General features: G+C 43.0%; 1 protein-coding gene across 1 annotated transcript in view; it reads left to right on the plus strand.

The window, feature by feature from the left end:
- stim2b (stromal interaction molecule 2b) overlaps positions 1-24,613 on the plus strand; it is a 54,457-nt gene extending 29,844 nt beyond the window's left edge. The window contains exons 3-12 of the mRNA XM_005925837.3: positions 10,691-10,802; positions 13,000-13,111; positions 15,327-15,442; positions 15,561-15,738; positions 16,733-16,910; positions 17,571-17,732; positions 19,268-19,368; positions 20,071-20,309; positions 20,409-20,598; positions 22,263-24,613. Coding sequence (XP_005925899.1) covers positions 10,691-10,802; positions 13,000-13,111; positions 15,327-15,442; positions 15,561-15,738; positions 16,733-16,910; positions 17,571-17,732; positions 19,268-19,368; positions 20,071-20,309; positions 20,409-20,598; positions 22,263-22,878 — 2,004 coding nt within the window. The 3' untranslated portion in view covers positions 22,879-24,613. The remainder of the gene's footprint in view (positions 1-10,690; positions 10,803-12,999; positions 13,112-15,326; positions 15,443-15,560; positions 15,739-16,732; positions 16,911-17,570; positions 17,733-19,267; positions 19,369-20,070; positions 20,310-20,408; positions 20,599-22,262) is intronic.
- Positions 24,614-25,173: the final 560 nt, after the last annotated feature.

A 25,173-nucleotide genomic window follows, 5' to 3' on the forward strand; every position in this document is an offset into this window, starting at 1 on the left:
GAAAATGTATTAGCGTGGACGTGGCCTTATGTAACGCTTTTCTATTCAGTTGAGCACTCCGAGTGTTTTCCTACTACAGGTCTCACTCACGCATTCAGAAATCACTTTTATCTATGCCTCGGAGCTTTCCAGCATTTACACACACACTCACGCTTTGATGGAAGAATTGGGGGCAACTTGGCGTTCTGTACCTTGCCCAAGGATACTTGGGTATGTGGACTGAGTCTGGGATCAATTCACTGATCTTCCAGTTGGCAGACAACATGCTCTACTGTCTGAGCAGCACTATCTAGTGTACAAATAAGCACCAGAAAGCTGGCTACTCAATGGGAGGGACCACTAAGAAATTTCAACCACTCATCGGAAGCTGACAGGAGTAGCAGTGTGGTCTTCTGCTGCTCCTGTCAGCTCCTGCTTCAAGATTCAACATGTTGTGGGATCGATGTCTGTAAACCCTACAGGTGACTGTGTGGGAAACGCCAGGCAGCAGATCAGGACTTGATGAATTACCCAGACCAGACCAACAACCACTCACTTAAATAATCTTAATTACTTATTTTGATGCTCAGTTTGAATTTCAGCAGGTCGTCTTCCCCATGTCTACATGCCTAAATGCACCGAGTTGCAGGAAACCGGCTGATTAGATATAAAAGTGAGCAGGTGTACCTAATAAAGAGTCCAGGGACTGCCGTGTGCTAAATAAATGTGCACCCAGAGAAGGAAGTGAGACACAGTGTTTGTGTTTTTCAAAGTTTGGTGTGGTCCGGCAGATTGCTCTGCAGTGAGTGGGGCCGACAGGGCCGAGCCTTTAACCTCAGCCTACACAAAAACACAGGGCAGGATCATAGGCTGCTCTCAGGCTTATATAGGCTTAGTAGGCACGGATGTAGCGCTATTAATGACGCACAATGTTAAGTTGCGACTTGTTTCGTAGGTTATGCATCCACTGCTTCCACAGCGGAAGTTTAATATACATTTATATAAGTGACTGCGCAACAGGACGAAAGAATCTGTAACGTTTAAGGTGGAATTTTTACCTGTGTGTCTCTCAGTGAGTCAACATCATGAGCACTTAAAAGGTGAATGACGTTCAGCTGGATCATGGTAACTCCATGTTAGTTATTTCCTGAGAAGGACGGCAACCCCATGTGTACCTCAGTGATCCCACAAAACCTTTAAAATGTAATCTAAAATTCAGATGTGAAATAGTAACTATATAATAGTAATGAAATTCTGCGTGTCTTTTGGATCTTGTTGTTAGTTTTTCTGAAATATTTATGATGAACTGAAGCCTGGTAAGTCTGAATTCATGCAAAAGGGATTAGAAAGAGAGCTCTTAATGTAATAAATGGTAATTAATACAACTGTATTTATGATGTGAAAGTTTGGTTTAGGGGTTTGTGGGCTGCAGTTAGCCATTCGATCCCCTGTTGTGGTATTTGGGACGACTGGTCGCATTCTACCAGCAGTTTGATTTACAGTCAGGCTCTTTCTAGCAGTGATGAGCTGAAAGGAGGTACACAGTTAAGAGGCAGACTGACGTGTGGGGTCAGCTCACATCTGGCCTTTGGCAATCAAGACCTAATCACACTCTTGCCCCTTTGCCACCTGGCTGACACCCTACACCCTCTGTGGCACTTCCTCCTTTCCCTCTTTCCCGCTACCTTTATCCCAGTAAGGTGACATTGATCATGTCATGACCACAAGCATGATATTTGTTTTTCATGCCAAAGATTTCAAGAGAATCTTAAGGTGGAAGTCAAGTTCAAATGAAGTCATGTTTCCACAGAGGCGATGACGTATGTGACAGTGACGCAAGTGGCTTTGTGGTCATGTTTTCCTGTGTCTGTATATTTGATAGAAAACATGAGAAAACCTGTCTTTAAGGCAGATATGATGGAGGATGGCTTTCCCAAGTGGCATCTGTGTTGAGCCCATTTATTTTACACACATAATCCTCTATTCAAGCTCTGTTGGCTGTTCGTATATCAACATCGCTCAAACCTTAAGCACGTTTACACGTTGTGTAAATATGATCTTCACATCATTTGGAGAAAGAAATTAATGCTTAGCAAGGCAAGGCCGTGACAAGCCTGGAGAACTATTCCCGAAGACTAAAGAAACGACGAGAAAGAAATAAAAGAGGGCAAACCGAAAACTGACTTTCAAGCTCGTTAGTTTGTACAAACTCTGTCTTTGCCTCATACATGCCTCATTTCCATGCACATGTTTCAGTAAACTGCTGTCCCTCCTATTTCCCATTCCCCGAGCAAAATAGAAAGAAATGAAGGGGTGGCTCAAGACTTTTGCATTTCAGTTGCCCACATTTGAAAAAGCAAAATATTTCCATTACATAGTAAAGCTTTGTTTCGCTTCCCTAGCATGATGAGAATGTCATTACATTGATTCTGAAAGTATAAAGGCGATCTTTTCACACAGTTGTCGGTTGCCTGGCAGCGCATGAACCTTCACACATGAACCTGTTTCACCTCTAAAATTCTTCTGTAACTTAACCACAATCACTGTCGCTATGGAAAATGGAAACGAATCCACAGAGACAACACTGACCGCACGTCATATCACCACACAAGTAATAAAACATGCGCACACAAACACACACACACACACACAGGTCATACACAGTCTTCGCCTGTATTTGAGTACAGATTGAGCTCTTTTTGCTCATTTTGACCACAATCTCAATGTCTGCCTCACTTAATATCTAGTTTTTAATGCATAAGTTACCACCTTAAATGTACTGTCAGCACGGGGTGATAGAGGAGTGAGAGCAAACAAGGAAGTATAGAGGCCAACATATCTCTGTTCCCTTTGCATTGGCTGCGTTTACTTGACGTGTCACGCCACATAGATATCAACCAGGATGTTAAACAAAAAAAAAAGGCTTGGGCTGCTCTGAAAGTTCACTTTAAGAGAGGAGAGTCATAAATAATTGTCACGGAAGGGTGAAAATTTACCAGGATTCAATGCAACTTTATTTATATAGCGCCAAATCTACTGTCGCCTCAAGGTGCTCAAGGTAAAGACTCCACAATAATAGAGAGAGAATCCCACCAATCAAAGGGTTTTTATCATCATCATGTTTGAAGTTGTTTCATATATAATATATTTATAATCTGCACTCCCTTAATGTGGGTCTCCAATCATCCATCAGGTTTTTCTTTCCTCCCTCTCTCGTTATCCTAAATATATACCGTTAATATATATATATAGAAACCCACAAGTGTCACAGTAATATTTTTTTACAGTCTTCTAAAAGCATTTGAAATTTGACGAGGAATCCAGCCCAGTTAAACATAATCCCGTCTCTTATTACGCTGCGAGTCTGGGTCTTGTCGGGTGGTTTTGAGTGACGTTTCGGGGTCTGTTTCTGAGATCAGTCACCGGGGACGGCAGGTGCACGTCTTTGCCTTCAGGGTGCTGAGCTGTGTGCTGCTCGACTGCCAAAGGGACGTTCGACTGGATCATGTTGCATCACTTGAAATCACATGGACACAACCCAGATCACAGCAAGGGGCGATGCGGTGGTGCTACTGTGTGCGTGCTTTATTAGTTCCTAACAGGCCGTGCATTATAACTTAGCGGCAAAATTAGGCTTGCCTGTGAGAAGCCTGTACCAATATAAGCGTACATTATATATTTATTATTTGTGATGAGGCTGCTATGATGAGAAGAAACTTGAGGAGGAGCCTCATGGAGCATGGAGGGTATGGTATATCTATAAAAAGAAGCTTCTTGAAGGTTTGTTGACTTGTCTGGGAATGCCTTAGAGGGAACATTCAAATGAGATTTTAGTCACAAGTCCAAGCTTTGAAAGAGGACAGAGTTTGTGCATTAAGGTGTTAGCTGCAGTGCAGCAATTAACATGTATCCCTTCTAATTATCTCTTGGTACTACAACATTGCCAGAAGTGTCAGTACTGCGTCAGCAACTGCAAAGCGATTGCACACTCTTTGTCTTTCTTTATAATCGGGCTGGTTTATTTATTTTGACCTGAATCAGGCTGGCAGTTTCCCCTTACGTCTGAGAGCTATGCTAAGCAAAGCTAATCAGTGCTGGTTCTAGCTGCATGTTTAATATGTAAATACAATAAAAGGTAATGTTCGTGCTGATCTCTCTTTAAGCAGTTAAGCATATTTGTTCCTAAGATACTTCCTTCTTCTACTTACTTTCCCTAAGATAAGATATCTCCCCTTGCAGGCAAACTCAATTTTAGATCTCCACATGTTAGCTACTGCATTGATGAAGTGCACAGTAACAGCACAATTACCCAAGCATGTTTTCGATGGTGGGACGAATCGCAGAACCAGGACAAAACCATGGAATAAATAGAAAAGATGTACACAGCCACCTAATGTCATTTACTCGTTTCTGTTTCCCAGTCTTGCCCTTTGATGCTAACATTGAGCCTAGCGTTAGCATTTTGGGTGCTACTGCCTTGGTTTCTTGGTTGTTTAAACTAATGTTACAGAGAACAAGAATATTAATTAAAGCATCAAAGGTCAAAATAAGTAAAACCACAAGGAGAAATGTGTCATCTGTGGATGTGGATGTGGCAGTGCTAAAACTATGCTAAAACACATTTTTATCAGCTGTTAATGTTGTATGTGTTGTAGCATTGTTTGATGTTAATAGCTCTCTATGTGTGGTCAGAGGCTCAACAAGTTGTAAATGCTGGCAAATAGCAGCGGTTAGTGAGTCAGTCACAGTTAAATGCTGCTTTCACCATTTCCGCCACTCTCTATTTGAGATAACCCCATGATATTCATGCTGTGTAAGCAAACAGTCCACTAAATCAAAGTGTAATAATAGGAGTAGAGAAATTGAGACACAGTGACTTTTTCTGAACGTTTATTTAAGAAAGGCTCTTGTCACACAGGCTTAGAAATTAATTCATGACTCCATGGCAACCGCCAACTGCTAGGGAAAACTGTGTATTCCCTGATCCGGCAGCAGTTCCTAGGTGAAAGGAGGAATATGGTGTTACACCGGAAAACTCTTTCAGGTTGTTTTGGTCGTTAGCAGATTGCTGCATTTGCCTGAGTGGAAACAAAACCATGAGTTCAACACAGTCTGGAAACACAGACGTTTTCCTTTAGAGTAAATGCTGCGACTTTTGAAACTTCCTGATTGCAGCGTTAAGGCTCAGCAAGTGGTTGCCGAGCGTTTGCAGACAAGTTGGAGTCTTCCATGCGAAGTGTGGGAGACTGTAGAAATTTGCTAGCAACCAACTAGAATCACAACAATCACAGGGAGCACTCTCTTTGTGACTGAGTTCACATGGTGACAACCAGCAGCTTCCACCAATTGCTCACCAACCGGTGGGCTGCATCAGGAACAGCATCCAGTTTAAAGAAAATAAAAATAAATAATAGTAATGAAATCCGCTAACTCAAACTACCTCCTGTGGTGACTCCTTGTGAATACGGATGCATTAGCCTGGTGATCGATGGAGATATTGCCATTGAGGGGCAAATGGTTCTAAAGTTAGGGGCATTAATGGAAGAAAAAATTCTTGGCAGCAGAAAGCAGTATGATGTCATAGAAAATGTCCTGCTGGATGTTGGATGGGGGGGTCAGTACACAGAAGGTGTGGTTTGTCCTCTTGTTACCAGTGAGGCGAGACAAAAACCATTGTCTGAATCTCACATAAAGAAAGTTGGAAGAATAAAGGCATTAGCTTGTGAAAGGCCTTCTGATCTCCCAAAGTAAGGTTTTATTTTTGCTGTCGAACTGATGTGAACGGAAAAAAAACCTGCTGCTAACGACAGAACAGAAAGTTCAGACCTCGGCTGTTCTAAGAATAACTTGATAAAACCCGAAGAGCACGTGACATGAGTACAATGTTACGCAAAACGACACCCACTTTGATCTTGAGCGAAGTAACAAGCCTGACTGCATAAAAAAAAGGGATGAAAAAGATTTTTTATCATGGGAGCTACAGTTTCACAAAAGTCTGCCCAGCTGTCATGTGAGATAAATCAGGTGTACCTCCTGGTAGTTCACGTTATAATGAATTGCAGCCAAGTGCACCTCACCTTTTGTTCCAAATCTGCGACATATTAATAATAATTAATCAACTTAATTATCCTCCTTTTGCAGACTCACAAACTAATGACTTTCATTAACGCTGAGGTATGCTGTTGATTAAAAATATCATCACTCCGGGTTATGGTGATAGATAAGTGATGGGTGTAATAACTTCCAGTAATATTAGATAAGCTGATGAGGACAGATGGATTGATACAGTAGATATTTGGGGGGGGTGAATAGAGTCTAGACTGTTTAGAGAAAGCAGAGACTCATGGGAAGTATGTCGCCAACTCCCCCCAATCTGGAATCTGATATGAAGAAATCTGTCTTTGTTTGCTGTGTGCGTGTCTGCCTCGCTCTGAACATGTGCCACTCTCTGTCTGTGTATGTAGACGTGTTGTCGTATTTTCAGGACCGAGGCTGTCTATCCCTGGAAACATAAAGGACGTTTAATCACTTTGCAGAAATGTATTCTGCAAGCTACACACTGTGTCTGTAACTATCACAGCTATCGGGCTATCTTAACTGTTAACCACAGAAGCCACAAAGACCTATCATTGCATTCATGCCTCTTAGCTTACTTTATATGGTCCCATAAAGCAAAGGCAAAGCTGCCTTTCAACATATGCAAAGAGGCCCTGCTAGTCTGCCTGCAATTAGTTTCATGCTGCAGCAGTGCAACCAATTGCTGTTGCTTTTAATATAACACTCGAGCAGCTATTTGTCTTATACAGTTGTTCATTTACTAGTGCTAATGTGTTACTTGTAGCATGTGTTTTTTCTGCTTGTTGTTGAGCAAATGTGGCCATTAGGATATCTCTCAAGGTCTGCAACAGAAAGAATGTCTTCATATTCGCCGTCCTTTGTCTTTTCTTATGTGGTGAAATGTCCTTGAAGTTCACATCTTTGCCAGCACCACTTCATATTTTTTCTTTTCATAAAGTGAGCATTAAAAGGCTTTTCGAGACACTAATTTAGAGTAGCGTTGCACACATTGCGGTCCCTCCAGTGACTCAGCAGGCCGTCAGTTCCTTCAGCTGGTGCCCAGTGTTACGTCAGTAAGAAGACAAATTTGCATTTCTATTGTGAAAGAAGAACATGGCAAATGTTCTCAGAGGATTTTTGTTCTCAACTGATGCAGTGAAACTGCCTTTCAGAACCAAATTCGAATCCTTTGATACGTGCAGACACAGGCAGCAACACGTGGACTACCAAGATTTTAGGTACAGTGTAAACTGTAGTTTGTAGATTTGTTACTCTTAAAATGAAATTCCACTGATTATAATTTGAATAGTCTGTGCTGTTCCATGATTCTTTCATTAATGAAACCAAATAATTGGACTGGATTCTGAAAGCTTTCCATCTCTTTTCAGATCACCCGATAATTCAGTTTCTGACCAAATACATGCAGAACTAACGACACATCAACCGAGTGCATCTGCACTTTGTAATAAGCCCAAACACATAGGAAGGAAATTTACCTAAAACTGACTTGTCCTGCTGGACCTCAGTTCAGTGTTCGATTATTATTACAGAGATTATTATTACAGAGAGGATGCTGTAGGTATTAAAGGTACTGCAGTGCAGTAGTTTGAATCATATCTATCTAATAGACTTGATTTTGTTCATATAAACACACTAAAGTTAATTATGGAGTTCCACACGGTTCTAAGCTAGGGCCACTTCTGTTTGCATTACATACGCTTCCCTTGTGCAGAATCATTCAAATACCCAGTTTCATCTGTTCAAACCAGATGACACACACCAATTAGTTAGTCTGCAGGAATGTCTTAGACATAAAGACCTGAATGACCTCTAATTTCCTGCTTCTAAAGATTAAAGGTAATAAAAGCCGAGGGAGGTCAACAGTGATCACTGACTGTTTTAGGAGCTTTTTGAGATTAAATAGAAGAAAATACAAAACATTAAACATGTTAACAACACAAAAGCCATATTAAACGCAGACTACTTTAGGCCCGGAAGTAGGATTCGTTGTGTCATCACTTAACGACCGGATAACTCGAAAACGAAGCAACACAGGATTTTCAAATTGGTACAATACAGGTGCAGTTATTACTGGTGACCTCAAGGTCAAGTTCAGATTTCAGCAAAACGTGGTGGCCATGTTCCCCTGCTCAGCTGTAAGAACTACAGCCAGGGACCCTGATTCGTGTCTCGATTAACGCGCTGAGTCACACACCAGGTTTGTGTGTGAAGGTCGGACCAAGCTTCTGAATAAACACACAGCTGACGCACTTTAATCTCACGTATATTGACACAGTCAAACGCAGGAAGAGGCCATAAACATGAACATTTTATGGCCTCTGTTTCTTTTTTATTTTTTAAGTTACAAGTCTACATTATCACCCTCTCTGTATCATGTCTTGTTTCTCTCTTTTTCATGCCAGTTATCCATTGTGTGTTAAGAGATGTATGACTTTGTGTTGACAAAAGAAGCGATTCGGTCACTTTACTCAAGTTAGTGGATTCGAATGTATGAGCGTACATAGACACGAACCGCGCAGAAGGCTTTCAGAGAAGACTTAAAAATGATCTTTCTCCTGTGACAGCAGGAATGCTGGGAACATTTGTAGCAGACAGCCTCTCAACAACAGACAGCTTTTATGTATTCAATGTCAAACTCACGGCGCTCCTTCAGACTCTCTCAGCACGCTACAGAGATGCGTGAAAGTGCCAGTTGATTTTTGCGATAGATTCCCGTGTGCGCCTATACGTCTGTGTCACACGTGCACGTCGTTCAAGATGTGTCATTAAATGCTTTTAGGACTTCTTCAAAGGAACGCGCAGTCGAGCGGTAATGACAACAGCTGTCTTGGTGCGAGCACACGATATTTTTTCTAGTTGTTTTAGAGACTGGGTGTGCTGTTTTATCCTTATCAAGTCAGATGTGAAGCTCATTGATCTGTAATCATGATTCATAATTGTGTGAAATGTCAAAACACCCTCGGCTGCTGCTCAAACATTCAGTCCTACGTGATTAGAAGTACCATTGTCTGCTGCTGCTGCTGCTGGTGGGGCAGTTTTGTGCTTCTTGCTCCGTCGTCAGGACGCTCTGAACCTGCGGTCCATTTTATTTACCTCAGACATGTACAGACAGTTTTTCTAGAATTGCGAACAGTATATTGAGCTCCCTGCAGATTACACCTAAGCTGAAAACTCAGGAACTTTTAATTCTACAGCTCGGGCATCTTTACTATTAATTGCATAAGCTTCTCTTTATCTGTCCCTTAACTGCAGTTAACTGCATCGAGGTGCAGACGTGTCTGTTCCTGCTGTTCTTAATCTAAACTTGATTGCATGCGTAAACAAAAAGGGTGTTTTTGCTTAACATACCTGCATAAAGTTAGATGCTTCTTTTATTCATTTTTAGATTTGAATAGAACCAGTAGCTTATGTTTTTATTATGTTGGGAAATAAAGAGTTAGGTGGGGATTGCAGGATTACTTTGATATTTGGTCATACTTTGCATCACATTAAGGCTTCCTAGGACAAATATTTGTACATGGAAAGGTACATGAATAATAACATGTCATTCATGCATTGCTCAGGTCGATTTTTTTATCTTTTCAGAAACAGATTAAAAGGGACAAATCATGGCGAAATATAAACTAGAAAGAAAACCAAGTGTGTGTGTGTTCATTTGAAGAAAGCTGGTTAGTGATTTTTCCGTTCAGGACATTTTCAGAGACTGTTTTTATTAGGTCAAAGCACTTATTAAATACTTATTATACATTCATTATTATAAACAGACCTTTTCTGTGACTTGTTTCCAACTTTTTTGATGCAAAACAGGCGATACACAAAAGACGGTGGACAAAAGAAGTGCACAGTCCTTCTGTTCCATTACAAGATTTTAGGTGTTAGTCACATACAGATAGCTTGTAAATGTGTTGTTGTGGTTCTTGATATTGCCTTAAATCTACCAAAACAACTCTACACCTTATTCAAATGAGTCTAGGAAACACTCACAGCAATTTTTAGACGTCACGTTTGCAGGTAAGCATGATGCAATAGGACCGAGCTTTACTGTGTGATATAAAAGGCTAATTACCTATCAGAAACAACGAGGTTTGAATTAGATGGCAGATCAGGTTTTACATCAATGCCAAGGCCACACACACATACAAATATTGTTCCAAGATGAGTGCTTTGAGGTGTTTTGTAGTCAGCCATGATCCTTGTTGATGCCACCGGTGTTCTGGCAATTCTTTGTGGGTTTGTTTGCTACAGCTCATACTCCACAGGGGCATTTTTAGTTTTAGTCTACCAAAGGAGGACAGCTGGAAGCTGAAAGCACACACACAGGTGGAAGTGGCGCCTCTGCCATGGGTCTGTTTCTCCTTTCAAAGTCCTTAAAAGGAAGAAAGCTGAGCAAAAACAAAGTGTGTGTGTGTGATCCAAATCCAGACTTTTAGGCAAAGCCAACTCTCTGCGGCTCCCTCTGTCAAAACCACACATGGACATACAAAGACAAGCACAGCCATCTGCATCCCCCCTGGAGATCTTAGTGAAAAACACTTGTTTTAAAATGTTCTCTGCAAAAAACCTACAAATACATCCATCAGGATGATTCTGAAAATCTGTTGAAACTCACTTGTCTTTCTCTCTCTTTTCCTAGTTCATAATAGAAGATATGAAGCAGCAGCAAACCAACAAACACAGCAACCTGCACCGTGAAGACCAGCACATCACTGTGGAGGAGCTGTGGAGGGGCTGGAAAACCTCTGAAGGTAAAAAGCAAGCAGGTCGACTGAATTAATGTCATTAAAAACACAAAAATCTGCATAACTGTCCCGCATGAGATGGTTGGTACTTTGACACATGTAGGGAGGCTTGCTATAAGTGATACCTGTACTATAATTATAGTGGAGATAACAGGGAGTGAGCAGTTAAACAAGGAAGCACTTAAAAAAACAAACAACCTATTTATCGGGAAGACGATATATACCAGTTTCCTGCAGGGAAACAGGAAGACAGCCGGGGGGGGGGGCAATCCCTAAACAAGTGTCTGTTTTTATAGCACTCAACAGTAGTCGTGCATGTTCACTCCTGGAGCTTCCTGTTTCAGAAATTCATTTAAATTCGATTCAGTTTAATGATATAGTGCCAAATCACAACAACAGAGAAAGCCCTAACAATCACATGACAACTGAGCAACATTTGGCGACAGTGGGAAGGAAAAACTCCCTTTAACAGGAAGGACTTGCTGCAGAACCAGGATCAGGGAAGGGCAGCCATCTGCCATCGTTGGGGATGAGGGGAGGGGGACAGGATAAAACACATCTATATTTATCCTTTATGTTTAATAAAAGCCTTATGCAAAGATTTTTTTAATCTCGAACCGAGTCTTGAAAAAGAAAGGAATTAAAAATATGCTGAAAGTAGACGACGGTGTACATAGGAATGAACTCCTCATCCCATGATGCATTGCAAATCGCAGATTCCACAGCAGCCTTCTTGGATTTAATCATTTTCATTTTTATGTATTGTATAATAACAGTTTTGAATACATGCTGTAGTTTGTGACGTCTGAAGTTTCAAGCTCACTAAGCAATCTGATGCTTGTGGGTTTAGTCGACAGTGACCTCCACCAGTTGGAGAAGTTGCTGTTTCAGTTTAGTAATGTGAGCAGTGTGGTTAAGAATAAACCATGTTTTTGTTACAACATACTGTTGTTTCACAGCGTCGTAGCTAATACTCATAATCAAAACCGCTACGGAGAATGAAATGCTACTTCTACTATAGCAGCGCTGGTGCTTTATTTGGTAATATAATAATACCCAGAACCTTCTTCTTTTGAGATGACTGCGCTAAAGTCAAAAGTGACCTTAAACAACTTCATGATTCTCTGAGACGTCAGACGGACTTCTGCAAAAAGCCAGGACTGAAGGAGCGAACGAACATCTACTGACATTTACTCAAAGAAAACAAAGCGTGAGCTTTTACTCACTCTGCAGAACGTAGAGAAAGTGAAATGAGAGTTTAAGCAAACGCACTTCCATTCAAGAAACCCAGCTGAAATTCTGAGTCGTTTCAGTCATCCTTTATTTGTAATATTGTAATTATCAGGTTCTCAGGGGCAGTAGAAAAAAGTAACGATTTGCCTGATGAAATGTCCTTGTAAATGGCAAAGTGAAGCTGTGTTTACGCCACTGTGTCTCATCCCCTCTCTAATTCCTTTTTTATAACCCGTGACATATGTGGCTTATCTGCAGCCACAGTCTGTCTTCCTCAGCTTGTTTGTGCCTGTTTGTTTATCACGCTGATGTATCTGTGCAGCTAACTGGGTTTTTAGAACAAGTTCTTCACATGCACTCATGTTTGAAGCAAAAAATAAACTTCCTAGATTTATGTTGTTTGAATGCTTCATGCGTCTTGGTAAAATAAAATGTAGGTAAAGCCTGAAGCTTGGTGTCTTATCCTGAATCATTTTTCCCACCGTTACATCTCTTCATTTAGTCACCACAAACTTAGTGTGTGTCCCAACATAACTCTGGGACTGGCTGTGGCCCAGAAAGTAGAGCCTCCTCCAGTCTGCATTTTGAGGTGTCCCAGGGAAAGGACACCGAACCCTAAAAAGTGCTGTAATCGCACTTCGAGTGCTCAATAAGAGTGGAAAGCTGTGCATTATAAATGCCAGTGTGTTTACCGTAACAGCAAAATGATGCAACGGCAATTAATCTCAACCTGGTAATGAAACATATACTCATTTACCCGTCACACAGGGAGGGTTTGTGTGCAACGAGTGCTTTTAACTTTGATGCTTAAACCAGACTGAGCGTGCTGTCGTGCTTTGGGGAATTTTGGAGGAATGCAGAGGAGCAGATAACGAGCAGTAAAACATCTTAGTTACTGATCTGTGTGTGTGTGCTTTCAAAGATAACAAAAACATCTTCATTTTTCTCCTCCCCTCTTTGTTTTTATCAGTCCACAACTGGACCACGGAGGACACGGTGTGGTGGCTGAAGGAGTCGGTGGAGCTACCGCAGTATGAGAAGAACTTCCGGGACTTCCGGATCACGGGGAACACTTTACCTCGGTCAGTACCGCACGACTCAATCGAACGTACCAGCTCTGCTTTTTTTTCTTTTCCTGGGGCAACAACATAATGACACAACATCTGTGGGAATTTGCAGTGTGACACATGTAAATGGAGTCTTTTCTTTTGTCATTTGCTTCTATTGAACACACTGTTTGTGCTACAGCATCTGAAAGCAGCCTTAGCTTTCATTAGTCTGTTCAATGCTGCCCACTGCTGGTTGTAAAAGGCAACACAGCCAATAATAGCACAACTTAAGAGCCCTTGTTTTGCTCTTGCATGAGAAAACTTTCCAAGGCTTGTAGGTTTTTTCTTTTCCAAGACAGGTCATGAAGTCAAACATGCAGCAGTAGCCAAAGATCTATGAATGCTCTTGAACTCAGAGTGATGTCCCTGACTTCTCACGATCTGCTGTGAACCTAATTGTAGGTCGGTGGCTCAGTCTTTTAAAAGCGCTCCCAGGATATGAAAAATTCCCGCACGCAGCGCAGTGAAGATGAAATTTAATGAGCGTCGACATTACAGAAAAATATTCAGATGGACTGTGACTCACTGCACTCTGTATTTACGGCATGAGTAGACCGGAGGATGGTGGGTGGCAGGTTATTGAAGAGCTTCATGTTACGCCACAGAGCTTATAGGAGCTGACTCATGAAGTGATGTCACAGCGAGAGGGGTAGGGTTTCATCAGCCTGCCATGTTGTCTGCGCCGATTAAGACGGTGGTGGCGGCGGCGGTGTGAAGAAGGCGTCCTGGGAGACGTCGGTGTAGAGAAGGATTGAACTCTTTTTCTGTCACCACGTCGAGTGTGTTTGAGCTGAGAGTGTATCACTAACTCTGTTACACTCACAGGCTGCCTAAGAGATGCAAGTCACAAACTGGTTTCAGCGTTTTGGTTGTAAACATGTTGGTTTTTATGGAGCTAATGCTAGCTAGCTTTGTTAGTAATCTATAATCCATAAACTATAAGTAACGACAAATTAAACACACCATTATACAAGTCAGATAAATGCATTAAATGTTCCACCCAAACAGCTGCCCCCTGCCTGAGCCTGCCTCTGATGGAGGTTTCCTCCTGTTAAAATGGAGTTTTTCCTCCCCACTGTCGCCAAGTGCTGTATGGGGTATCGACTCATTGTTGGGGGTTTGGTTCTAATATTGTAGGGTCTTTACCTTAGTTTAAAGCACCTTTCAGTTCAGTTGAGTTTTTCTTATTTAGCTCCACATTCATAAAAACAGCTGCCTCGAAGCACTTCATATATTAAAAAGAAATCCAAACAGTCAGATGCAGCACTTGGCGACAGTGGGAAGGAAAAACTCCATTTTTACAGGAAGGAAACTCTGACACAGCAGGTATCTGCTGCCCCGGCTTCAAAAAAGAGGGGAGGGGAGGGGCCCAAAGACACACTGCGACAGAGAGAGGCAGGGTTTAATAATTACAAGATGACCTTTAAGGTAACTGTTGTTGCGAAATGGAACTGAACCCTAACAGGCACCAGTAGTACAAACACAGATGTTGATTAGCTGCACATGCGCGTGTCAGCCCACCTGTCAATCGAAGCTATTTCTAACTCCAGTATCCAGATAAATTCAAACAAAAAGTTATAGACATAAAGGGAGGAAGCTATCTATGGAGGTCAAGGCTGTCTTGTTTATCTGGCTGTAAATATGCTTTTTAACATGGGGGTCTTATGGGGAAACAAGCTGGGCTAAGTGGCCAATAGATAAACTGCAGTTTTTTGCTGTTTTCGTGTTGTGTCTTCTCGTCTAGTGTGATGTTACTTAGCTGAGTCGTTGTTAGGAGCTGCTGTTGTAATGGGTAACGTTTGTGTTGTTAGGATGAGGTCATGTGAACTCAGTCATTGTAGTTTGTATTGATTTTATTTCATTTTTAATGTTTCTCTTCAGCTCAGTGTGGCTTTGGCTTTTCCTGTTGTTTAAAGCTGCTTGTGTAAGGTTTAGTTTTTATGCAGAGTGTGTTTGTGTGATGTTTAAGAACTGCAATGCAAACACAACTTCACACTCATGTGAACGCCCCGGTCTCAATAAACATGTGCATCACGTGTCCCTCTGAATGTATCGTTAATGTTAAGACTAAAACAAACAGCAATTCTTGTATGATGTTTCAAATGTGTTTTTTGCCACATCTAGTTTTAGTTCGCTTTGAAAACTTTGTTTAGCATTCAGTCCTGTGTTTTCTTCTTCCCCGTTTTAGAATAGCGGCAAATGAACCGTCGTTTATGTCGATGCAGCTGAAGATATTAGACCAGCGGCATAAACAAAAACTAAACCTAAAGGCGCTCGATGCAGTGCTGTTCGGCCCCCCGCTACGTAAGTATAAAGCCGCGTGTCATCACACTTCATGAATATCAGTGGAAAATGAGCTTAAAGAAAACGTATGAATGCATGAATCCATCACTCTTTCTCCTGCTCGTCCTTCCCCGCACAGGTCCGCAACATAATTGGATGAAAGACTTCGTCCTGATGGTGTCCATTGTGATCGGTGTCGGGGGCTGCTGGTTTGCTTACGTGCAGAACAAGTCCAGCAAGGTGCACATCTCACAGATGATGAAGGATCTGGAGAGCTTGCAACATGCTGAGCAAAGCTTGTTAGACCTGCAGAGTCGGTAAGAGAGGGACGTGTATTAGACTTAGATGAAACACTGATTTAATGGTCACGTGCTGCCGCTCTCCTTTCACAGAGAACAGCAGCACGGTGGTGCAGCAGTTAGCAGTGACACCGCTATGGGCTGAGGCATGTTCTTCTATCTGTCCTGGCTTTGTATCACTTAAAGACTTGTTATCACTTGTTTTCATCATGCAATGACTTCAATACAACAACGATGTCACCTTAGTTGAACACCTTAACTATACCCTTAACTAATTAAAGCCTGAACCATGAAACAATTTTCAGAAAATCAGAGAGAAACATGAAGATGTACTTAATTCTTTGTCATCTAGAGCGGGTGAAATCCAAACTTTGTTTTTAAATCATGTAAAACTTAAACCGCCTACAGCAGCTATTCCCACAGGCAAGAGTGCTACGGCCCACTTAAAAACCAGAAAACCCCACGGAGAGCAGCCAAACTTCACTCTAATCAAAATACAGAAGAAAGTGATAAGTGATTTTATTCCAAAAACATAAACAACACAGGCTCTTGGCTATAAATTCCTAATGGTACCAAGTAATAGGCAAAGTTTTTTAAGGTCACCTGCTGCTGGGACACAAACTTCAATAGAAATCAGTCAATTTAGGTCCGAATAACGAGTAATATCACAAACTAACCACCTCCTGTTACCAGTTTTAATCCACTTTTTATATAAATAAATATTTTAAATATAGTGGATTTCTGTTATTACTTTGGCACACCTGCAGTACCGATGCGGTCCACCGTGGGGCTCCAGCTCACACTTTGGAATTCATTGCCCTACAGTACTTATAAAGTCCTTCTAAGCATACAAATACCCCCTATTTCTTCTTCTTCAGTTGGCTGTGTTCTAACCTTCCATCCCAACCACACGAACCCTCTGCATCCCCTCCGTCACCACATCCATGACTTTCCTCTGTTCCCGTGTTCCCATGTTTCCGCCTCACCGTGTATCCTTCCCGTCCTCTTCCAGGCTCGAAAAGGCTCAAGAAGAGAACCGGACAGTTGCTGTGGAGAAGCAGAACCTCGAGCTGAAAATGAGGGATGAGATTGACGGGGCTAAGAAGGAGGCTCACAGGCTCCGAGAGCTGCGAGAGGGCGCCGAATGTGAGCTGAGCCGGCTCAAATATGCCGAGGAGGAGCTCGTACAGGTACGGCTCGTTGCCCCGGAGTCCTGCTCGCAAACAGATTTATTGTTAGTCAGAGTGAGGGAAACACAACCATAAAACTGCTACTATTGGCTGTTGGCTGCAATGTAATTTCAGATTCTATGGCGCCATAAGGAATATCCAGTGTATTCACATATACAACAGTCACATTTATTATCATTATGTAAATACTGAATTGTATATTCGATTCAGAGCATGAAATAAAGGGATAGAGGCGAAAATCTGGGACATCGCAATATGCGGATGTAAATGTATTCATTACTGTGGCGCAAACAACTTGAAATGAAAGGATTAATTTCATATTTTCCGCATTAAATTTTCATTTCTTCCATAAAACACCTACTTTGCATATCCTCGAGATTGCCTCATTTCCCCTCACATGGAAATACAGCACCGATATATCTCTCTGTAATGAGTTCTCTCCGTGCAGGCGAGCCAGGATTGGGCTCATTTACACACGGCGAACGCAGGACTTAAACAGTAAATGGAGTTCATTTGAAATTCGCTGAACGCTAACCTTCACTTACTGATGCGTTTGATCGATATCCTGTGGGAAAGGGTGCTTTCTTGTTTGTTTGTTTGTTTTGTTTTTTGGCAGCGAATCTGATTGGCCTCTCGCGTATCGCGCTCTTCCCCGTGTAGGTACGGAAAGCTCTGAAGCGAGCGGAGAAGGAGATGCAGTCGGAGCGCTCGGTGCCCGAAGCTCTTCAGAAGTGGCTCCAGCTCACGCACGAAGTGGAAGTTCAATACTACAACATCAAGAAGCAGAGCGCCGAAAATCAGCTGTGCGTCGCCAAAGACGAGGTAACCGGCTAACTTTTGATAGGTTATTGCCAAGGCTCAAAAGATTACACGAGAAGGACACGAGGTTCTGGACAGAGAGCAGAAGCTGCTGCTGTGAGGATGTGACCACTAAGCTCTCCAAAGGTTACGTGCTGTGATTTGGCATGATATCACACATCTCATGAAGTGTTAACGTTTGGAAATGACTAAAAGATCAGCACTGGCAGAGATTTTAAAACATTAAAAGAAGGTCTTGTTGCCTGTTTGGATTACTTAAAGGAATGATGTTGGGGAGAAAAAGCCATTTATATTATGGAACTGCAAATCTGACTGAGCAGGACACACTGCTACTACTACTAAACTACTACCATTACACCAGGGGACTTTTGTATATCTCTTTATTACAGTGGCCCTGAGAGTTCAAATAGAAAGCACCAGCAATCAGAAAAAGCTAAAGGGGAAAAAACGTGAAAGAAAACGTGTTTTTGGGGCGACAATAACCTGACGGACCAGCTGAGGAAGTGACAAGCTAACAGTAAACAGCTAATAGCAAACATGTATCTACAGTATTATATAAATCATGTGATTGAAGCGCATGCTAGCCCACAACAACACTAATGAATCCTCTGCTTCTTTTAAGCGTGTCTCAGTGCGATATGTCACATTCTGGTTTCTGTCAGTTCTACAGCTGATCCGTCAAGTCACTGTGTCCCCGGAAACGCTTGCTAGCTATTTGCTTGTGGGTTTTTTGAGCTGCAGTGCATTTGACCTCTCAGGGCCACCGTACTTCATCTCAAGCACTGAAGTCTCAGCAGTGCGTTGCATCCTAGCAGGCGCGTAACTACTCTGTGATGTTTTGCCTGGTAAATAGTGAAGAAATAGGACCAAATGATTCAGCACGTTTTTCTTTGTCACCTGCGTCTGGTAGAAGCTCATAGTGGACTGGAGCTGAAGATCCTCTCCATTAGATGCAAATAGACATCAGTGAATGAGTTTACATCAGCTACATTAATCTGGCTTACAGCAGAGAAAGATTTAGTGCAGTGATCAGCCTTTTTAGGTAAAGATGCTGTGTTTTTTGTTGTTGTTGTTGTTGTTTCCACTCAATTTAACAAAAACTTGGGAGGGAGTTTATGTTCTATCATATTAGCTTCTCTTAATCGGCTTCCTGCTCTTTTTTCAGCTGCTTCCTTTAGCTGTCTCATCCTATCCCCAACATCCTCCTCTGTCACAGCATCTCTCCTTCATTACATCCAGGAATCTCTTCTGTGGTCCGTTTTTGTCCATTTTATCCACTATCCCTGCGCTGCACATGTCCAAACCATCCCAGCCTTGCTTCTTTAACTTTACCTCCTCTGACTCACTGCTAAGAACAGAATTTGATGTAAATGTCATCTTTTTTCTTTCTCACATGTCTGGGGTGTGTATTTACATCACATGGTGTATAAAGTCCTTTGAGATGATGGTTGTTCTGAACTGTCAATATTAAAAAGAAAATTCAGCTGATGTGAAGCTGAAATTCCAGCCAAAGTAACTCTATGTTTTCCCTATTTCAGGCAGAGAAAATAAAAAAGAAGAGAGGTTCTGTGTTTGGGACTCTTCACGTAGCCCACAGCTCGTCACTGGATGAGGTGGACCACAAGATACTAGAAGCAAAGTAAGAAAGAGAGACTCTAATGTGCAGATTACAATAAGAAATATCACCTGATATAGATTTATAAGGAGGCATTTATAACAGAGGTGCTGCACGCTTCATGACGTGATCATAAAGGTAATTCAACAGCTAAAAGTAAACACAGGAAGAGAGGATTTGTTTCAGCCAGGTGTGATCTGGCAGTCAGGAGTACAGACAGTCGGTGAGGCTTTCCGTGCCTTTTTACACCAACGACGACTTTATCCTTGGCAGCTTTGCTTTGTGTGGGGATTAAATACTTTTGTTTGAGCCATCAGAGCGCTCAATGCATTTAAGAAAAACAGCTCTACAGTGTCGAGTTCTTGCCTGCTTGTGTGTTTTTTGCTCGTTTTGTCTTTTTTACCACATAAAGCTTTTACGTTCATGGGTCGATAAACACAATGAGATGTATTTAATATATTCAGAGCTCTTGGAGAAGCTAGGTAGCGCCACTGAGGTAAACAATTCATCTGTGTTCAAAAGAGGAAGATCAAGCGTGAGAACAGAGCGAAAGTGTTAGACACAAGTTTAAATCCGTAAGCCCTGATGGATCAAAGCAAAGTTGGCATCTTACTGAGTCTGACTGGGGAATGTTGATCGGTAATCTGAAGCAGAATAAGCTCAGTGTTTGCATGCTTTTCTAATTTAACTGAGTCTGATTTATTCATTCGTTCGTCTTCATATTAGGAAAGCCCTGTCGGAGGTAACGGCGTGCCTGAGGGAGCGGCTCCACCGCTGGCAGCAGATCGAGAAGCTCTGCGGCTTCCCTGTGGTCAATAATTCGGGTCTGCCGAGCCTGACCGCCAGCCTTTACTCAGACCACAGCTGGGTGGTGATGCCGCGAGTCTCGGTTCCCCCCTACCCCATCGCGGGAGGAGTGGACGACCTGGACGAGGACACGCCTCCCATCATTCCACAGTTCACAGGTGAGCGAGGCGGCAGAGCGCGCCGACGCTTTGTAGCCGCAAAAGTGGCACGGCATAAATATTGACGTCTCCGTTTGCCTCTCCTCGTTCGTCCTCCAGGGACTACGTTGATTCGGCCCGCACTGACACGCAACAGCAGCATGTGCCGTTCCCGCCGGAGCCTGCTGAGCTCCCCGCAGTCCTCGCTGATGTCTGCAGACCCAGACCTGCTGTCCATGGCGAGCTCGTCCCTCTCTTATCGCCCCGAGGCGGACGACGACATAATCATGTTCAACTCTGAGCGAAGGGGGTATGTGTGGCGATGTGTTTGTGTGTGTGAAGTTTTTCGTTTGCAAAAGGACTCAAAAGAGAAACATTTTACAATAATATAAGGAAAAACGATCATACTGTCAAATATAAAGACTCTCATATATTTGCTGAAATTATAGGAATGTACCAAAGAGGTAAACTTGAGGGGCAAGCATGAATGCTGGCAACAGTGTCGGCTACTTCCTTCAGTTAGCCTCCACAAAGATTCACCACAGAAGTCAAAATGAGCCGTCAAACGTCGGTGGGATACAGAAAAGTTTGTTTGAACTGCAGATTATGTCCATAGACCTGGAAATGCTGAAATTGCTATTTTTTTGGTTCCAAATAGTGTTTAAAGTCTTAAAAGTTGCTGTTATTGTTTGTTTTGTTTTTTTAATTCAGAGCTCTCCCGTGGATATACAAGCCACATTAGCTGTGCAACATGCGAGCACCAGTGATTTTAGTAATGGATTTGGAGGGCAGCCAGAAGCACAACATTTGCTCTGTGTTCTCTGAGGCGGATACAGAGTTAGCAGTAGGGGCTCCAAAGAGCAAGTAACTGTGGCAGACTGTGAGGTACCGCCTTGTTTTATTTTATCAGGGCGTGCATGCTCGGTGCATGTGCTACGTAGTGATGCCGGTAGGTCACAGGACAAAAGCCTGGACTTCAAAATAAAGTGTTACAGGGAGTTCAAGTTCTATGTTTCCTGTGAGAGAGAATAAATCCCAGATGAGGACTGTGGAATTGTAACATCAAGGAAAGGAAAAAATACACCAACATGTGATATCCCATCAGACATTTCTACGCTGAATAACCGTCCTCAACATTTAGTTACGGCTGAAAAATGGTTCCAAAGGTTGAACTTGTGTCACAGACGTGGAGTCGAGGTACTTCTTAAACGGTGGCTGGACATCCCAGATAGAGACGGGCTGTGTTCAATAAATATTTTCTCTTATCTCTAACTGATAAAAGAATTAATAAAAAATAACAAGAAGGAAAAAAGTCACAACTCTTTAGTGACTCAGTCTGACAGTGTGGGTGCAGCATCTCTGTGCAACCTCTTTCCCAGTAACACCAACTCGGCTCACCTGACTTGTCTTTTAGGGGTTTCCATTAGGTGGTAGTAGCTGGGAGCCAATAATCTGATTTATATTTCTCATTTTGTCAGAGACAGTTTGTAAGAGACCCGACCTTCACTCTGCACTCAAACAACGTCGACATCCGTCTGCGGTTCGGTTCTTGGGGTCTGAAACCCCCGACACCACCTGCTGTGGTGGTGACGGGGAGTTTCTATCATGTGCTGGGATGTTCACTTTAAATCTGGCAATAAATATTTGTCATTAGGAAAATGCAAAAATGCAAATAAAAGCGTCTGATCCAGGATCACAGAATGTTCTCAGGGGCGCCTTTCCTCAGATGATTTTAGTATCGCTGGAAGACGAGAGAGTGGATATTTAAGGTGATTCAGTGCCGTGTCGTCCAGTCACAGAGCAGAGACAAAGACAATGAGTCCATCAGGTGATCAGGCAGCAGAGAGGGGAAGTGACTGAACATGGATGCAGGCGCATTTAGAGAAAGGCTAACTTTAAAATAGCACATATAGAAGATGTTTTTCAGTGTTGTTTATCAGTCTGTGACCAGCCTTGTCTGCTCTCCTTTAATAGGGAGGCGTCTCAGGAGGGCAGCTCCGACACAGACTCTCTGAGCTCAGTGGGCCGCAAGTCGCTGCACAACCCCTGCTCAGCGGCCTCGGAGATCCCCTACCGCAAGATCTCCCGCGAGGAGCTGCTGCTGTTCACCCAGACCGCAGAGCGCCCTGCATCCACCACCTCCACCACCCACACCAGCAGCAGCAGCAGCAGTCTCAGGGACACGCCTCCTCCTCTGCCTCCCACCCCGGCCACCACACCTTCAGGCCCGCCCTCCACCTCACCTTCCCCGGCCTTGGAGCACCATCAGTTTGCACAAAGAGGCTCGCCCGACCTCACCCGCATCGTACCCGAGTCCCAGAGCGGACCTCTGGGGAACGTGACCTCTCCGACGGGCAAGGGCATGTACAACGGCATCCTGGAGAAGTCCTACAGCTTCGGCCAGCTGCCGGCAAGCATGCTGCCTAATGTGGGGCGCCAACCGTCTCTTACCTCCCTGGACTCGGAGGGCCGGAGTCTGGGAAGGGATTACAAGCTCCAGAGCACGTCCTCCCAGGACTCCTGCGACAACGGAGAGAAAATCAGGCGCACGTCCTCTAAAATCAAAAACATATTTAAAAAGAAAAAATAAAACTTGAGTGTGTCTGCGTGTGTGTGAGTGAGAGAGAAAATCAAATCTTAAAAAGTTGTTTTAGCCCTAATATTAAAACAATGGACGTCACTGTAAGCTAAAACATTTCATTTTCTCTCTTAAGTTCTTCTTTTCGTCATCAATGATGGAATGTAGCTCAGCCTGGGTGCCTTTAAACGCCTCCCCAGGCTGATAGCCTTATTTTTCAACAATGCTTTTTTATTTAGTCACTCACAGGGAAACCTGCAAAAGGTCAAGTCAGCGAAAAGGTCAAAGGTCATACTTGTTCACTGTCTTCTCTTAATTTTATCCCGAGTTTGAACCAAAAAGCCACTCATGTCAAAGGATGTAAAAGGTGCAGTCTGTGTATGTTTAGTGTTTCACTGTCGACGTTGAGCACAGAGGGCGAGAGAAGGGAGGGGGGGGCTCGCTGTTCCTACCGGGACGCTCGCTTTCAGTGGCGACAGCGGCACACGAGCAAAGCCCGGAAAAAACAAAAGGTTGTGCAAACCATATTTCGTCCGATTCCTTTCTCACGCGCCCCGACTTACTTCTTTCCGATCAAATGATGAAATTGCATCTTGCAAAGTGTTCGAATCCTAAACGTGTACTTGACTAATTTCCTTTGATGGGGGGAAAAAACAAAAAAAATCCTGCTAAAAGTTTGTTGCACTACTGCTTTCCTGCTGTTCTGGGAAACAGCCGCTGCTCGCGGAGGACATTTGGAAATCAACACAGAGATGAGAAGAATGCACGGGCAGCTGCACTGAGGATGCAAGCGCATAATGCCAGAGCCAAAATTATGTGATCGGTCCCAGTGCCACTGTTTATGCTCGTCTCCGTATATAAATATATATATATATCCGTACTTTGTTTTCACTTTATTATGTTCTTACAAATGTTTTTAAGTGGATTAACGGTGGCGATGATTTGATCTTAATGAATATGCAGACTTAACTCACACCAGTCACTTTCCCTGTACTCTAGCCTCCCCGTTATTACTTGATTACCTGCTTCCTGTAGCCATAAATAAACGTTAAACGTACATTTCTGTTTCCAAACTTCTAGATTTTTGGTCAGATTGACTTTAAACATTCATGCTGTATTTAAAGATGCACAAGACAGTCGCTATCAGCGTTCACAGACACTACACAGCGATGATCATCTGTTCAGGAGAACAAAAACAACGATAAAATAAGAGACTTTCTGATCTGGATCTGATCAGTACACCAGTCCCCGCCTCTCTCTCCCCACTACCCCCAACCGCCACCACCACACACTAAGCTCGAAGGTGACCCACGCAATACGGTCCCGCTCCTCACCTCTGGGCCCGCAACCGAGCGCACTGATGTCAAAGAGCTCCTGCTTCACACTGTGATTTCTGGCTTCTTCCCCTTCATCCCGGACCTGGCTGTCACTGCTGCAACTCCACTCGACCGGGCGCGTGCCTGCAAACGCGATGGGGTGGGTGTGGAGGAGGGCGATGCCACGCACGAGGTTGCGTCTCGAGTGTCAGCACGGCACAGTGAAGCGAGTGTTTTTAAATAAATATATGTTTGGAAGCTTGTGGACGAGGCAGCACACGATGAAGGAAGACAGGCCTGCGAGACGAGGAGGACACGAATGTTTACGAGACATTAGTTGTTTTTTTGTTTTTTTTGGAGAACATTTTCTGTGTGAATATTTGTATACGGTAGAAGAATTAATAAATAAATAAAAAAATGGAGGCATCGGAGATGTTTCAGTGTCATGTTTGCAGCAGCGTTTCATGTCTCCCCTCACCCCCAATCGGACGTGGCAGATGGCTGCCCCTCCTTGTGCCTGGTTCTGCCAGAGGTTCCTTCCTGTTAAAAGGGAGTTTTTCTTTCCCACTGTCGCCAAAGTGCTTCCTCGTCTGATTGTAGTTGTAGGTTTTTTAATCTTACAATATACTGTTTTGAATTGGTGTTATATACATAAAACTTAACTGAGTCACACAAACACAGGAGAAAACCTAAAAATCCTACGCTGTCACTATAAATAATGGAGGTTCAAAGCTCCTGTTTTAAAAACAAGAGCAGATGGAACGAGCAGGCAGTGTTGCTGCTACCTGATCGAAGCACCTGGAGCTCAACAAGTAAGATTCTCACTTTCCATAATGATGGCTTTTGAGTTTTGAAATCATTTAATACAGATGGTGAAGGCCAGGAAGGATGGCATCAGAGTTATTATAAGGCTGGGAGTGTTTTTCTTGATCAGCTGATGGTTGAAATGATCAATTATCACCCCTCAAAAATCTTTGCTGAACTAAATCGC

This window comes from Haplochromis burtoni, unplaced genomic scaffold (assembly GCF_018398535.1).
Source record: "Haplochromis burtoni strain Fernald_Lab_line unplaced genomic scaffold, NCSU_Asbu1 Contig_82, whole genome shotgun sequence".
Taxonomy (NCBI): domain Eukaryota; kingdom Metazoa; phylum Chordata; class Actinopteri; order Cichliformes; family Cichlidae; genus Haplochromis; species Haplochromis burtoni.